The sequence below is a fragment of the Mustela nigripes genome, chromosome 5 (genome assembly GCF_022355385.1).
Source record: "Mustela nigripes isolate SB6536 chromosome 5, MUSNIG.SB6536, whole genome shotgun sequence".
Taxonomy (NCBI): Eukaryota; Metazoa; Chordata; class Mammalia; order Carnivora; family Mustelidae; genus Mustela; species Mustela nigripes.
The window spans coordinates 91,623,181-91,637,607 of record NC_081561.1 but is presented as its reverse complement, the minus strand read 5'-3'; the positions used below and the strand labels follow the sequence as shown (position 1 = coordinate 91,637,607).

Sequence of the window (14,427 nt, the reverse complement as noted above, 5' to 3'; positions counted from 1 at the left end):
AAATCCTGAATCATTCATTTCTCATTTGAAAGGGTTTCATCGTCAAGGCATATGCACATTAAACAAATGAGCAATTTCTCCTAACCACAGCTCCTAGTTCTACCTGAAAAGCCAGATTACACACTGGATAGGCTTTTATGATTCCAAATACTGAGCCATATGCTTTCAATGCTGATTAAAGCGGCATTTTGCAGCTTTTTCAAGTTTCTATCCAGGTTCATGAGGCACCCATAGAAGGGAGCAGCCTTGCAGAAGAAGCCTTCTTATTCCTCTGTGGAACACCCTGTATTTTTTATTGAGGTCCCACATGTAATTCTTGTCATGTCACAATTTTTTTTTAAGAGATTTTATTCACTTAGCAGAGAGAGAGAGGGAAAGAGAGAGCAAGCAGGAGCCTGGGCTTGGGGAGGGGGAAAGGGAAAGGGAGAAGCAGGCTCCTTGCTGAGCAGAGCGCCTGGAATCCCGACCAGAGCCAAAGGCAGAGGCTTTGGAGCCACCCAGGCGCCCCTGAAGTCACATTCTGATAAGTGTATCTAGAAGCTAAAAAGCAGTTTAGCTGTAAATCTACATGGAACAGTAATCACTGAAGATGGTATAGAATAAGCTATTAACTTTAAATACACACACCCACACCCACCCACATACCTCAACCACATTAAAGAAGCTGGAGTAGAGGAAAAAACCCCCAAAACTATAACCCCATTCTATAAGAAACTGTTAAGAGCTTTTGGATGTTATTTTCCAATTTTTTTCCCTATGTATCTGAATTTTTAAATAAAAGATATAAAAAGCTATCTATGGCTTTATCAGTATCCTGATTTTTCCACTTAACAATATGCCAGCGATCTCTTGAGACCCACTTTGATTCTAAGAGCATCAATTCAATGATTCTTTGCTTGATATAACAAGTAAATAATTAATAAGCTAATAAAATTATAAACATGAAAGTACTACACTGCAGACTCTATTCTTGCTTACAAATTCAAAGTTTACTTTTATAAAAGTAATACTCTCTCTTGATTATAAATCTAACCCATCTGGACACTTAAAAAAAATTCTGGAAAACAGAGACTCTCCTGAAGATTACAATGACCCTTCATCTTACTGCTCAGCTATAACCATTTTCCAAATGTAGTTTTTAAGTAAAATTTGACCTTTCATACAATTTTTCTTTCTAATTTAGAGAATCATCTTAAGTTGTAGAAATGCCATTTACTATGGAAAGGGAAGTGGATTTATTTTGCCATAGTGGTCTCCTCCCAGAATGCAATAATCCTATTAAGTAACACAGTGCCCTTCAAATGGTCTTCTGGATTTTTGAACGGTGGGCTGGGTGGGCAGCTGTTGGTGGCAGAAAACACAGGATGTGGCTGGACAGGCACTGAGTGTTCTAAGAAGCTGGGGTTAGAGCTTGGAACCTCTCATGCCGCAGGATGAAGTCTCATGGACACCACTAGTCCTCACCCCTGTTACGTGGCCCCAGAATGCATTGCAATGCCAGAGAGCTAGCTAAAAGATGCTGGGAAAGACCAGGGGAATCAGATGAAAAGGGTGGATTGCTATAATTCTTTACTGCGCCAGATCGAACATGTCACAGAATATATCCCATGCTGGAGGTTTCACATGTGTCTTCTGAATACACCAATAACGAGAATGTCACAATTAATTTTAGTGCTGGCACATTATTTAAGAAAAGCTAGCATGATGGGATCCTCATTTACAGAAAGATAACTTAGGGAATGGAACCTTTATTTTTCTTTTAAATATTTGTTTCTGATAATAAATTCTTGTACCTCAAAAACTCATAGAGTGGAAAGCCGCCTTTTCATGCCTGCCCCTAACCACCAATTCTCCTCCCCAGAGGCAACCAATGTTACCAGCTTTTTGTGAATCTCTCCAGAGATACAGACACATGGGAAGATCTTTCTTCCCATGGGAATGGATCTTTTCCAGGATCGACTGATACATCACTGTGTGGAAGATTATCTCTGGATAAAGAGATGTCTGGGCAGAAGGCGCAGGATTGCCTCAACCTTTCTATGAACAACCTAAATCCCACAGGGAGTTAACAGATTTAGGTTCTGAATGGCAGGCTTACTTGATATAAGGAGATAATGTTTGGCACTAATAAGAAGAGCTAATAAGTGAGCTGCTCTCTATCTAGATGGCATTTAAAGGGTTAAGTAATGATCTACCACCTGTATATTCCCTTCCAGGGTGCCTGGTGCTAAGAGCAACAATATCTTCTCCATAAACAATTTTCTAAATGTAAAACATTACCATATTTTGGTATTATTTTGATTAGACTCAACAATGTTTACCAAAACTTTATCTTCTTAAAAGAAATCCTGAAAACAATTTGAAAATCATAAGCACGATTTTTACAAGTCAGAGCCAAAAGATTTCTCTACTGGAATGCAACTCTAATGATGTAATACAAATTAATGGACAAATAGCAGCAGACATTGGCTTTGCTGCCAGGTTTTGAAGAGTACTTAAGCAAGGCATATTTATCTTAGTTATATGAATATTTAATTTTTCCTTATCTGGATAGACATTTTAAAGAGTGGTAATCAATACATTTTATGGAAAACTTTGAAAGCTTACCCTTGTTACAAAAAAAAAAAGGATATAATTTTCTCTTAAAATGCAGCTCATCCCTGTTTACATCTATTAATATTTACTTAAACAATAAAGATATCAATAGACTTTTATAGTATACAGCAAGTATACTCTTTAAATTTCTGTAGATGAGTAAATACAGAAAAATAGCCAATGGAATTTTGAAGGTGAAAAAAATGCCCTACCAGATAAAAAAACACACGACAAATCTATTCTAATTGAACAGTGTGACACAGTGCAATGACAGGAAACAGATCACTAGAGCATAATAAAGAATCCAGTAACTGGTCCATGTGCATATGAGAAGAATTTCACATCAAGGCGGAAATAAATGGGGCAACTGACTACTGATTCCTTTCTTTATTTTTGTTCAAGTTTTTATTAAAATTCTAGTTAGTCAACATATAGTGTAATATTGGTTTCAGGAGCAGAATTTAATGAGTTATCACTTGCTCATAACATATGCCTTCCTTGATGCCCATCACCCATCTAGCCCATCCCCCACCCATCTCCTTCCATCAACTCTGTCCGTTCTCTATAGTTCAGTCTCTTAAAAGCCTCCCTCGTTCTTTTTTCCCCTTCCCCTATGTTCATGTGTTTTGTTTCTTAAATTCTACTATGAGTGAAATCACATGGTATTTGTCTTTCTCTAACTGACTTGTTTTGCTTAGCATAATACTATGCTCTCGCTCCATCCATGTTTCACTTAGCGTAATAACACTCTAGCTCCACCCATGTGATTGCAAATGGCAAGACTTCATTCTTTTTGATGGCTGAATAATATTCCATTGTAGACATCTGCCACATCTCATTTATCCATTCATCCTAACTATTGATTTAGAATAAAGTAAAGTTAGTTTACTCTCTTAAATCACCCACACAAATAAAATGCTCAATGGATGAAAGATCTAAGTGCTAAAAAAAAAAAAAGGCATATATAAAAATTGAAGAGAATAGATTTATAACCTTGGTCTTCCTCCATAAAACACAAAACAATGAAGTAAAAGTAACAATATAGACACATTTGAATGTGCAAAAATTTAAACAAAAGACCATACAAAAAAGTTAAAACATTAAGAACAAATTGAGGAAAAGTATGGTGACATATGTAATAAAGAGCAAATATCCACAACATCTAAGGAGTTTTTACTAATTCATGTGAAAAAGACAACTCAAAAGAAAACTGGTCAAGGTAAATCAAAAATTAAAAATAAATGGTCAGTAAAGATATGTAAAGATGCTCAACCTTATAGAAATCAATGTTCAGTTTTTAGACTACAGACCCCTCACCACCACCACCACCACCATCCTGTCCCGCCAGTGCTAAAGAGGTGATACACGAGGCATGCTCATAAACTGCAAGTCACAGAATAGCATCTTTTAAAATATAAAAAACATAAATCCAGTGACCTGGTGAATCCACTCATGTTACGAGTACAGAAACACTGGCATGTGTGCACAAAGATATCTATATATTTTAATGATATTTAAAAAATTTATTTATATGCATATATTTATATATAATAAATATTTATTTATTAACTTGACACACAGAGAGAGAGAGAGAGAGTATACATGCAGAGTGAGTGGAAGGCAAGGGGAGAGGGAGCAGTCTCCCCAGCTGAGCAGGGAGCCCAATACGGGGCTCTATCCCAGGGTTCTGGGATCATGACCTGCGCCAAAAGCAGATGCTTAACTGACTGAGCCACCCGGTGTCCCCACAAAGACATATTTATAAAGAAAGTCAAGTCACTGTTTTACTAATGAAACACTGAAAATTCCGTAACATTTATCAATAGAATAATTGATCAATAACATGTTATATTATCTATAGAATGCCACAAAGTCATTCAAATGAAAGATAGACACTTATATGGAAAAATTTTCTAGATGCTGTTTTGTGTGTGACTCAGAGTGTACATAAAGGCACATGTGTACATACATGTAGATCATATATATACATCTACATGTTTGTAAATACACAGGAAAATGTCTACTAGGATCTACACTGAACTTTAACTAGTGATTACCTGTGAGAACAGAAATGAAGTTGAGAAAGGAGGGAGTGAAGGGAGTTTTCATTTTTATTTGACGGCTTTTTGCACTGTCTGAATGCTTAATTAGAATATATGCTTTGTGCCCATAACAAATATAGATGCAAAAAATAAATGACCTTTACCCTCCTTGCAACCTTTTCTTTTTCACTTGTTCATAATATACGACAGAAGAGAAAGAAACTCTTTCTGTAAAAATGTTTATTTTTCATAAACTGGAACTTCCATAGAAATGTATTTTTAAAAAATTTGATTTTTTTCTATTTTTGTTTATTCTTCCAATGTTATCAAATGATAATTAGGTAATCAGATACTATGAATTCTAGGAAAACTATGCAGAAGTCAAATGATCCTGAATTATAAAGAGTAGGTTGAGTGCAGTCACTCTATCTCAGGGGTCAGGACTCAAAGGCACGAACACGTGCATGTTATCTGTTCAGTTACCTGGAAGTCCCAGCCAACTCAATGTCACCATAAATATTCAGCCACCTTATTATGATCAACTTTACTGGAGACGTGGGACCACAGGTGTCAAATATCAACAATGAACTTTTCGTGACCCCGCAAGTGGAAGGGAGAAAAGGAGCAGACAGTAGGTCTGGCTTGATCTGTCCACGTAACTGGTCCAAGAGTCGATTAGGATTAGAAGCAGACCTTAAATAGAGAAAAATCCTATACATCCAGATGGCTAAGAGCCCTGAATGCATTTACAAATAAACATGATATAAGAGGAAGCAAGACAAATACAACTCCTCCAGAAGAAAGGGGAGTTTCTTCTGTGTGCCAAACATTATCACAAGAGCAAGGAGGTCTCTACCAACTTCAGCGCAGGGACTTGCTATTAAATGATGAAGCTATACCATTACTTCCTTTATCATAGGACATACTCCAATGAGCATGGAACACCGCCACCAACAGGAACCAGTGCAGAGAGAGTAGCACTAGAGCGTATGCCTAGCTGAGGCTGTTTCAAGCCTAGGGAATCAGTATTTGCTTTCCTGAAAGACCTACTGTGGTCTTCTTCATGTAATCATCCATCCTGGTATGCTTGTTAGCAATTTAATTTTTCAAGATTTAATTGGCATGCACATTTTTAGGAACATACATGTTATAAAAAAGCAAAGCACATAAACCCATTATAGAGAAAGAAACAGAACACCTGTGAAGAGGGGGGTGGTCAGACTACATGATCACGCAGGTCCCTTCCAGTTTTAGCACAAGAATAAACTGAAACCCAAGGGTACTAGGAGGAAAAAGGGTAGGGTTGCCGTAACCTTCTGCAGAAGCAGTAAAAATCAGATTCCTAGTCTAAGTTAGGTCTTCTGAAAATTGAGTTTCTATCTTCTCTAAGTTATGTCTATGGTGAGCCCAAAGCAGACACACAGGTGCCCATAGTGGCTCTCACCAGCATCTGTTCTGAGCATAAAACTTCAACTGAGCCTCTTCAAGAGCAGAATGAATGATTCTAATGCTCATCTCCGGGCCCAGAAAATAAGCCTAAGGAAGAAACCAGAACATAGCCCTTTGGAATGATTCAGACTTCTGTGAAAGAAAGAAAAAAAAAAAGACTTAATTTTAAAAATGTTCATTAGATGGTGTTATGCTCATCTGTGTTTAAAAAAAAATTCTTTTGATTGTGGTAAATTACACATAACATAAAATATGCCAAACCTCATTTTGCCCACCTACCTTGTAAACTGTCGACTCTCTTCATGAACTTCCATTTCTGTGCTTTTAAATTCATTTAGTTCTTTCCTTATTGCTGCCTAAATAGGGGGGAAAAAAAAAGATAAAGTTGTTGCTTAGGTCACATAATTCCTTAGCCTATACACCATCAACAAAGCAGACATTCTTTTAAGAAATGTCTTGCAAAAAGAGAGTCCTAATTTCTATTAGGTAAAGGTAAGATAAATGTAATATCATACCAAAACCAGGGCAGATTTCCTTGAAGTGTCATTGAGGAGAGGAAGAAGGCCTTTGCTAAACCCATCCTGGGGCCTGGTCTGAGTCACATACATCCCCCACCTTTGAGGACTACAAGAGTAGCCAGGTCACAAGATTTTCTTCCTTCCTTCCTCCCTTCCTTCCTTTCTTCCTTCTTTCTTTCCTTCCTCATCTGACACCACAATGAGTATGTCTGTGCTACAGGAAAGCACCTTTATTTTTTTAAGATTTTATTTATTTATTTGACAGAGAGAGCGAGAGCACAAGCAGGGGGAGCAGTTGAAGGAGAGGGAGAAGCAGGTTCCCTGCTCACAGGGAGCCTGATGTGGGGCTCCACGTGGGGCTTGATTCCAGGACACTGGGATCATGACCTGAGCCGAAGGCAGACACTTAACCATCTGAGCCACCCAGGCACCCCAAGATTTTCTGAGAAACAGCATCATTTTCCTATGAAAGTTCTGCATTTCATACCACCCACAACAACATGGCTTTGACCAACTGCCATAGAACTACTGAGAAGGCAGTTGCTTATTTATTCTTTAATATTGAAAATTCAGACAATCAGAATGAAAAATTTCAGCACAGCACTTAAAGCCACTCAAAGAAAATGTACTAATCGGATGTGATTACTATTACCACATAGCAAACACATAACCCATGTCACATAGATGTTGGGGTTTGAAGAGATGCTTATGTCCCTTGGGTTGAAAAACTGAGATAATCATCAAAACATTAACATCAGTTATCTATTAACAACGGTGACTGGATCACGGATGGTTTCTGGTTTCAACTTTGTGCTTATCTTTATTTCCTAATTTCTCCACGAAGCAGGTTCCCTCACGTGAAGTAAAATTATTAATAAAAACATCCCCATAACCTAATCTCTGAGAGATGGACTCTTCAGCCCAAACTTCAAATAGTGCAAACCACAGAGAATGACTTCGCTGAGAGATAAGAAAATCTAGTTTGTGGTTGGAAAATGATGAATTTTAGAAAAAGGGAAAAGACAGAAGGAAGCCTTGAGGCTTCTCTCCGGCCTCCTCCCATCACTGACTGTCACTCTGCGATATACAAGCTTTCCCCCAACAGGCTTGTCTGGGTTAGATTTAAATCCTGCAGTCATACATTGCTCACATCTCCCTACTCGTATTCCTCAGCCTCTGTACTTTCTATGGGGAACCTGCGGTTGGAAACTGTGGCAATAATTCTTGCTACTAGGTTCTGAAAGAGATGAAGCAAGCAGAGATACACTTATGGGCCCAAGTCCGCTGTGGTAAGACCATTCATCTTGTCTCACAAGGAAGAGCACAGTGAGGAAACTGTCGTACTCACTGTAAATATTGATACCTAACCCCGGAGCCGAAAACAGTGAATACGCCCTATAATACAATCTCCAGTTAGCATCTATTGGAAAGACTTCCTTGAAATGAACTTTTTAAAAATATGGGTAGTGCCAGAGAATCTTGTCTCCATGTTCATTTTAAATTTCTTCTCTGAATGTTAAGATGTCACTAGATACACTTGGTGTTGGAAGTCAGGGGTTGCCACCTCACCTATGCCTTCAATAGCAGTGGGACCCTCAGTGAATTATTTTGCTCCAAAACCTGTTTTCCCCTCTGGAAAATGGGGATGAGGATTCCTCACAGTATTTTAAAGCTCCACTAAGAGCATACGTGAAAGTGCTTTGTACACTTACTGTGAAACTTCCGAAAGAAGAAATAGATTTTAGTTTATGATTGAGACTAACAATTCTTTCACTGTTATTTATAGTCTACTTTGGGCAAGAAGATAACATCACTGAAGGAGACTCAGACAAATAAGGCAAAGTCCTTATTCTCAATAGTAGGTTGGCTATCAATCTAAGAGTCTGACAAAAGTTAATGAAAGCATTCTTTTAGAACCAGTTGAGATACAGAATCTGCAAAAAAAAAAAAAAAAAAAAAAGAGTACAGTATAGTTCATTTTCAATGGTGAACTATGTGCTAAACAGCCCTTACATTAGTAACACTGACAATTCATTTATGACGATATACATATGCATTTTTTCTGAGAAAGTTCAAGATTTTGGGGCCTATCCCACATGTTCATCTGCAATGTGACTTTGGCATTCCCTCATCAAGAGGTGGAGTCTGTTTCTCCAGCCTTGAATCTGGACAAGTCTTGCCATTGCTTTAAACAACACAGTACACCAGGGGTGAAGTTTAGCCAGTCTGGAATCTAGCTCTTAAGTGGCCTGGCATCTTTTGTTTCCTTCTTCTCGGAAGTCAGCTGCCATGTTAAAAAAAAAATGTGACTACCCTCAGGAAACCACACTGTGAGAAAGCCAAGGTACAGGAAGAGGCCTATAAGGATGAGAAGCCATGGGGATGGAGAGAGAGGCCAAGGAGCAACAAGGCACAGATGTGCTGGTGAAGGAGCCATCTTGGAAGGGGCAAGCAAAGAAAGACGGTTAAGTCACTAGGAGTTGATAACCCGAACGCTGTATCCTCTTACAAATGATAAGACAGAGGCCTTGAGAGATCATGTCACTTGCTAGACATCAAATGGGTGTTAGGGACAAAGATGGGGCTCATACATAGGCCTTCTTACTTTAAGACCCACAGTCTTTTCACTGAAATGAGCTTCAGGGCCTAAGTCATCCAGATAATTGCCTCAGATCTCCATGTTGTGTGTGCTGGTTTGTAATTAGGAATAATGAGTCAGTTATAGGCAATGAATGCGATGTGAAATTATAGGGACTGGTTGTCTGAAAATATATATCAGCAAGATGTAACCACAGGCAATTAAAGAAAAGCAATACTCCTTTTAAAAGTTCACTGTAGGACTACCACAATTTTATTCCAAGAGTTGCTTCCTCTTACTATTTAAAGAGAAGGTCTCCTGGGGCACCTGGGAGGCTCAGTGAGTTAAACCTCTGCCTTCGGCTCAGGTCATGATCCGAGGGTCCTGGGATCGAGCTTCGCATTGGGCTCCCTGCTCAGCAGCGAGTCTGATTTCTCCCGCTTCCTCCACCCCTCCCCTTCCACTCATGTTCTCTCTTGAAGGCTTTGCTCTCTCTCTCTAATAAATAAATAAATAACCTTTAAAAAATAAATAAAGAGGTTTCCTGAGAGGGTTATGAGAGGAAAAGGGTAATTAAAGATGCTTCATGTTCAGAAAATACAGGTACAATAATCTTAACTCCCTTCTATGCAAATGAGACCAGAGTTTAGGCCTAAGGACTCTTCCCATAAATGTAAATGGGACTGATTCTGTAGGAAGATATGGGACAGAAAGAGCCAGGCTGCTGTGGTGAGACTGGAGCCCGAATGGTGCTGAGCTGGACCAACATTAGTTAACCACTGAGCTGAAACCAGGTCTTTCTTTCTTTCTTTCTTAGTTATTTATTTGAGAGACAGCAAGTATGCACAAACATGCATGAGTGGCAGGAGGGGCAGAGCAAGAGGGAGAATCTGGAGCAGACTCCCCACCGAGTGTGGAGACTGACGCAGGGCTCCACCTCACGACCTTAAGACCAAGACCCGAGCCAAAACCGAGAGTTAGATGCTTAAGCGACTGAGTCACCCACGTGCCCCAGAAACCAGGTATTTCTAGGACTGAAACAAAACCAACGCCCTGAGACTGAATACACAGCATTTTTGGTACCGTTGAGAATTACAAAGAAGAGAGAGGAAAGAAGAATAACTGAAATGAAGTTTAAAACTGACCAGTGATAACTGGTGTGAGAAGGTCTGCTTAATTCCCTCTAGTCGGCTCAGGGATCACCCTTGCCATAAGGAGCTGGTGATTTGTTGAAAATATGGACTCTGCTGCCTTCTCAAACAACGTGAGCTGTGAGGCCAAGATTAACTGGAGTTCCCTTATTTGATGTTTTTTTTGCTTATTTCTTTGATAAAAAAACTGATATGGAACAAGGAGGGAATTTTTTTTTAAAGACTGTATTTATTTATTTGAGAGAGAGATAGAGACAGTGCCAGTAGCGGAGGTGGGGAAAGGGAGAGAGAGAGGGAGACCCCCACTGAGCAGGAAGCCGGCCTCTCAGGGCTTGATCCCAGGACTCAGAGATCACCACCTGAGCCTAAGGCAGATGCTTAACTGACTGAGTGACCTAGGTGCCCTTGGAGGGAAGTTCTTGATTATTCATCAAGCTCAATACCATGTATAGGTAAGTGTACTGTTCTTTGCTGCAGGACAACCAGGAACAGGCCAAGATTATGTCTGTATAGAATTAAAATCATCTGTCTTTGCTGCAACCTCGTCCTGTTTAGACAGTACATTCCTGAAAGGGTACTGTGTTCATATTTACGTCCCTGGTATAAGACAGTTCTTAATATATTAATAAAGAATTACTTCTTGAGTAACTTCTTGGACAAATCCATGTATCATCAGAATTTTCAATTCTTTCAGTAGATAATTTTAGACTAGACTGTAAACTGAGGCTTCACGGCACAGTGAAAATCTCACCTGTGGGGAAGAAAGCTTAGATTATCAAGCTTGCCCATGGATGTAACACTGGTGAGCTCTACCATCTATTGATGAACTGGGACTTTATGGATACACTACCTAATTCCCAAGATGGATATAATTGGCTCTACCAGTGAGGAAACCAGAGTTAAATGATTCGGCCAAAGTTGCATCTTCCAAGTGGCCAAGTCAGGAATCATACCTTTATGTGCCCAGCTCCAAAGCCTGCCCTCCCCTTTCCACCATGGACAGAGCTTCCATAGCCTACCCAGGGGGATGACAACTGCTGGTGAGCTTCAGTCTTCAGGCCAAGCTGATGGCCTCCTCTGGTCCTGTCTGTCCTATCATCTTAGGGCTCATTTTTCTACTTCAGCACAGATACAGACAGACATTATATCTTACTGTATGAGCATCTGTTTCTAGTGCTCTACTCAAATACATATATTCAAAGATTAAAAATGGTGTCTCAAAGGTGAATTAAGCTCAATCAAATTCACAATTAATGGGGGGTGGGTAGACAAAAAACCCCTCACAATTAATAAGGCATTTCTCCCACCACTTCTCTCTCCTAATTTGAGCAATTTAATAAGACTACCAGATTTATGAGATTCCCTACAGTTATTTTCATAGAATGGGCATTGACTGGTTATTGACTGCCTCCTGATTTCTTCTCTTTATACTTGAATTGCAAAGATTTTTTTAAATGCAAAGTAGTATCTTAGTGGGGCTAAGACAGAGCACTAAGAAAAGAGAGAGAAGGGGTGATGCGTTTAGGAGGCAGGAAGTTCAGTGTTTGAGAGCAGAGGTGGAAATACTTAGTTCCAATAATTTTTTTTTCAATAATGGGATATACAGTTCAAAGTTATAAAAAGTAAAACTTTTTTAACATGAAAGTTAAATCACAGATTTTTATACTTAATTGGTATAAAATATATTACCTATGGACAGAATAAAATATATACTCACTCAATAAGATACTCTCTTTAACCTGATCATTAGGCATTATGAAGTATTTTTATAAAGCATTATGGAGATCTTTTAAAAAGCAACAAAAATCCAGATATACTTGTAATAATGATGATTAGCATGTATTATTTTCACTCTAAAATCACGACTGACAGTTTTAGTAACTCTAGGCAATAAGTAACATTTCATTATACTCCTCTTTTAACTTCTAGAGAGAACAAATAACTTTATTTTTTCTAGAGAAAACAAATAACTTTATTTCATTATACTCCTCTTTTAACTTCTTGAGAAAACAAATAAATATTTATTATAATGAATAATTTCATTTTTTAGATAGAAAATAATATGCATTGCTGTGCATTATAATTGGTATTTCTTTTTGTATTTTTGAATATTCTGATTTTTGCCAACAAACATGAGTCACTCATGAATACACAATGTGCTTACATTAGTGGCATTTTATTTATTTATTTATTTTTTTAAATTTTATTTATTTATCAGAGAGAGAGAGGGGAAGAGAGAGAGCACAGGCAGACAGAATGGCAGGCAGAGGCAGAGGGAGAAGCAGGCTCCCTGCTGAGCAAAGAGCCCGATGTGGGACTCGATCCCAGGACGCTGGGATCATGACCTGAGCTGAAGGCAGCTGCTTTACCAACTGAGCCACCCAGGTGTCCCCATTAGTGGCATTTTAAACGGTTGCTTTTTTTCTATCTTTAAAACTATACAACATTCTTTTAATCTAAAAGAAATTACTCCTATTTTTCTTCGAGGAAAAAAAAATTACACATAAATCCAGTTCTAAAAATACTGCCCTTTAGACTTTCACAAGTGTCAGGAGCACTGGGATAGACAATGTCACAAGGTATAAAATGAGCCTCAGATATGAGGAGGGAGGGGTTCTGGCCATGTTCTGGGGCTCAAAGTTTGCTCTGCAGGGGAGATGCCAGTCATGTGCCTTAAAAGTACTCTTGAACAGACACTAGGCCTACAGAAGAAAAACTGACCAAGTAGATCTCCCCTGCAGTTTAGAAGTCCAGCAGAAAAATCTATTTTTGTTTCAACACAAAGTTAAAAAGAAAAATCCTTTCCATTATAACTAAAGATGGAGGAGTTTAACCTTTCAGCAACAGACATGAGTTAGAAACTATTTCTAGGGTATGGAAATTTAATCATTGAGACTCTCGTGGCTTGCATACTTTGCACCTGATGTGATCTTTACTCATTTCCCTGGACACCCCCTACCTGCTTCTCAGAAGCTCAGCATTTGAATATCAAGCCAGCTGGGAATGGTGGATGTGGCAATTATATTTGTAAAAGATGGCAGCTATCACACCTCTAGCCCTCAAGTTCTTCTGAGGATGACCTTGCTGATCCCCCACTGGGAGGCAGAGCTAACGCCCCTTGCGCTGAAGCTGGACTATTTGTATGACCCACTTGAAACTAAAAGAAAGTGGTGGAGTAAAGCTAGGTGTCTTCTGAACTGGGGTCAGATAGGGCCATAGAGCTTTCACCTTCATTTGTTGGGGCACTTACTCCAGGGACAGCCAGCTACCATGTAAGCAGTCTGACCACTCCGAGGCCACTCTGCTGAAAAGGCCATGTGTAGGTGCTCTGGTGGACAGCCCCAACCAAGCCTAGCTTCTGAGCCATCCTCTCAAAAACACCAGACATGTAAAGAAGTCATCTGGGACCCTCCAGAACAACCTCTTTGTCAGCTGAGGGACACTGAGTGACCACAGTCAACCTCACAAAAAGCAGAAGAATTGCCCAGCTGAGCCCTGACTAAATCCCCAACCCAGAAAAATCTGTAAGATAGAATAAGATGGTTGTCATTTTCAGCCACTAAGTTTTGGGAAGTTCACTACACAGAAATGGTGACTGAACAGGGTCATCTAGTGGCCAATAAATGAGAGGTGAATGACCAAAAGCACACAACTAGGGGAGGAGAATGGAAGAAAACTTGTAAACAGTGTACACTATTTTTTTCTTCTTTTTAAAAAAATTTTTTAAGTTTTTTTTTTTTTTTCCTCAGTAATCTCTGCATCCAGCACAAGACTTAAATTCACGACTCTGAGATCAAAAATTGCATGGTCTTCCGAATAAGCCAGCCAGGTGCCCTACACTATTTTTTAAAATTTTTTGATTTTACAAAACAACATTCTACGTGCCTTGACTATCCCTTCTCTTGAAAAGCAACAAAAATGCTGAGCATGACATTTAAAAATCATTTCAAATGTACTGATCAGCCAATAAGAAAGTAAACTATACTTTGACAGAAAGAATAAATGAAGATGAAGCTCAAAGAAATGAAGTAAGCTGAGCAATGACATTGCCTTTGACCTTGAGGGCATTTGCTGTGTTAAAAGTGGTGACTGAG

General features: G+C 39.0%; 1 protein-coding gene across 4 annotated transcripts in view; it reads right to left on the bottom strand.

The window, feature by feature from the left end:
* Window positions 1–14,427, bottom strand: part of PHACTR2 (phosphatase and actin regulator 2) — a 191,398-nt gene that overhangs the window by 11,251 nt on the left and 165,720 nt on the right. For all 4 annotated transcript variants that reach the window (XM_059400866.1, XM_059400865.1, XM_059400868.1 and 1 more), the window contains one exon: window positions 6,366–6,442. In XM_059400866.1, the coding sequence (XP_059256849.1) occupies window positions 6,366–6,442 (77 nt within the window). The remainder of the gene's footprint in view (window positions 1–6,365; window positions 6,443–14,427) is intronic.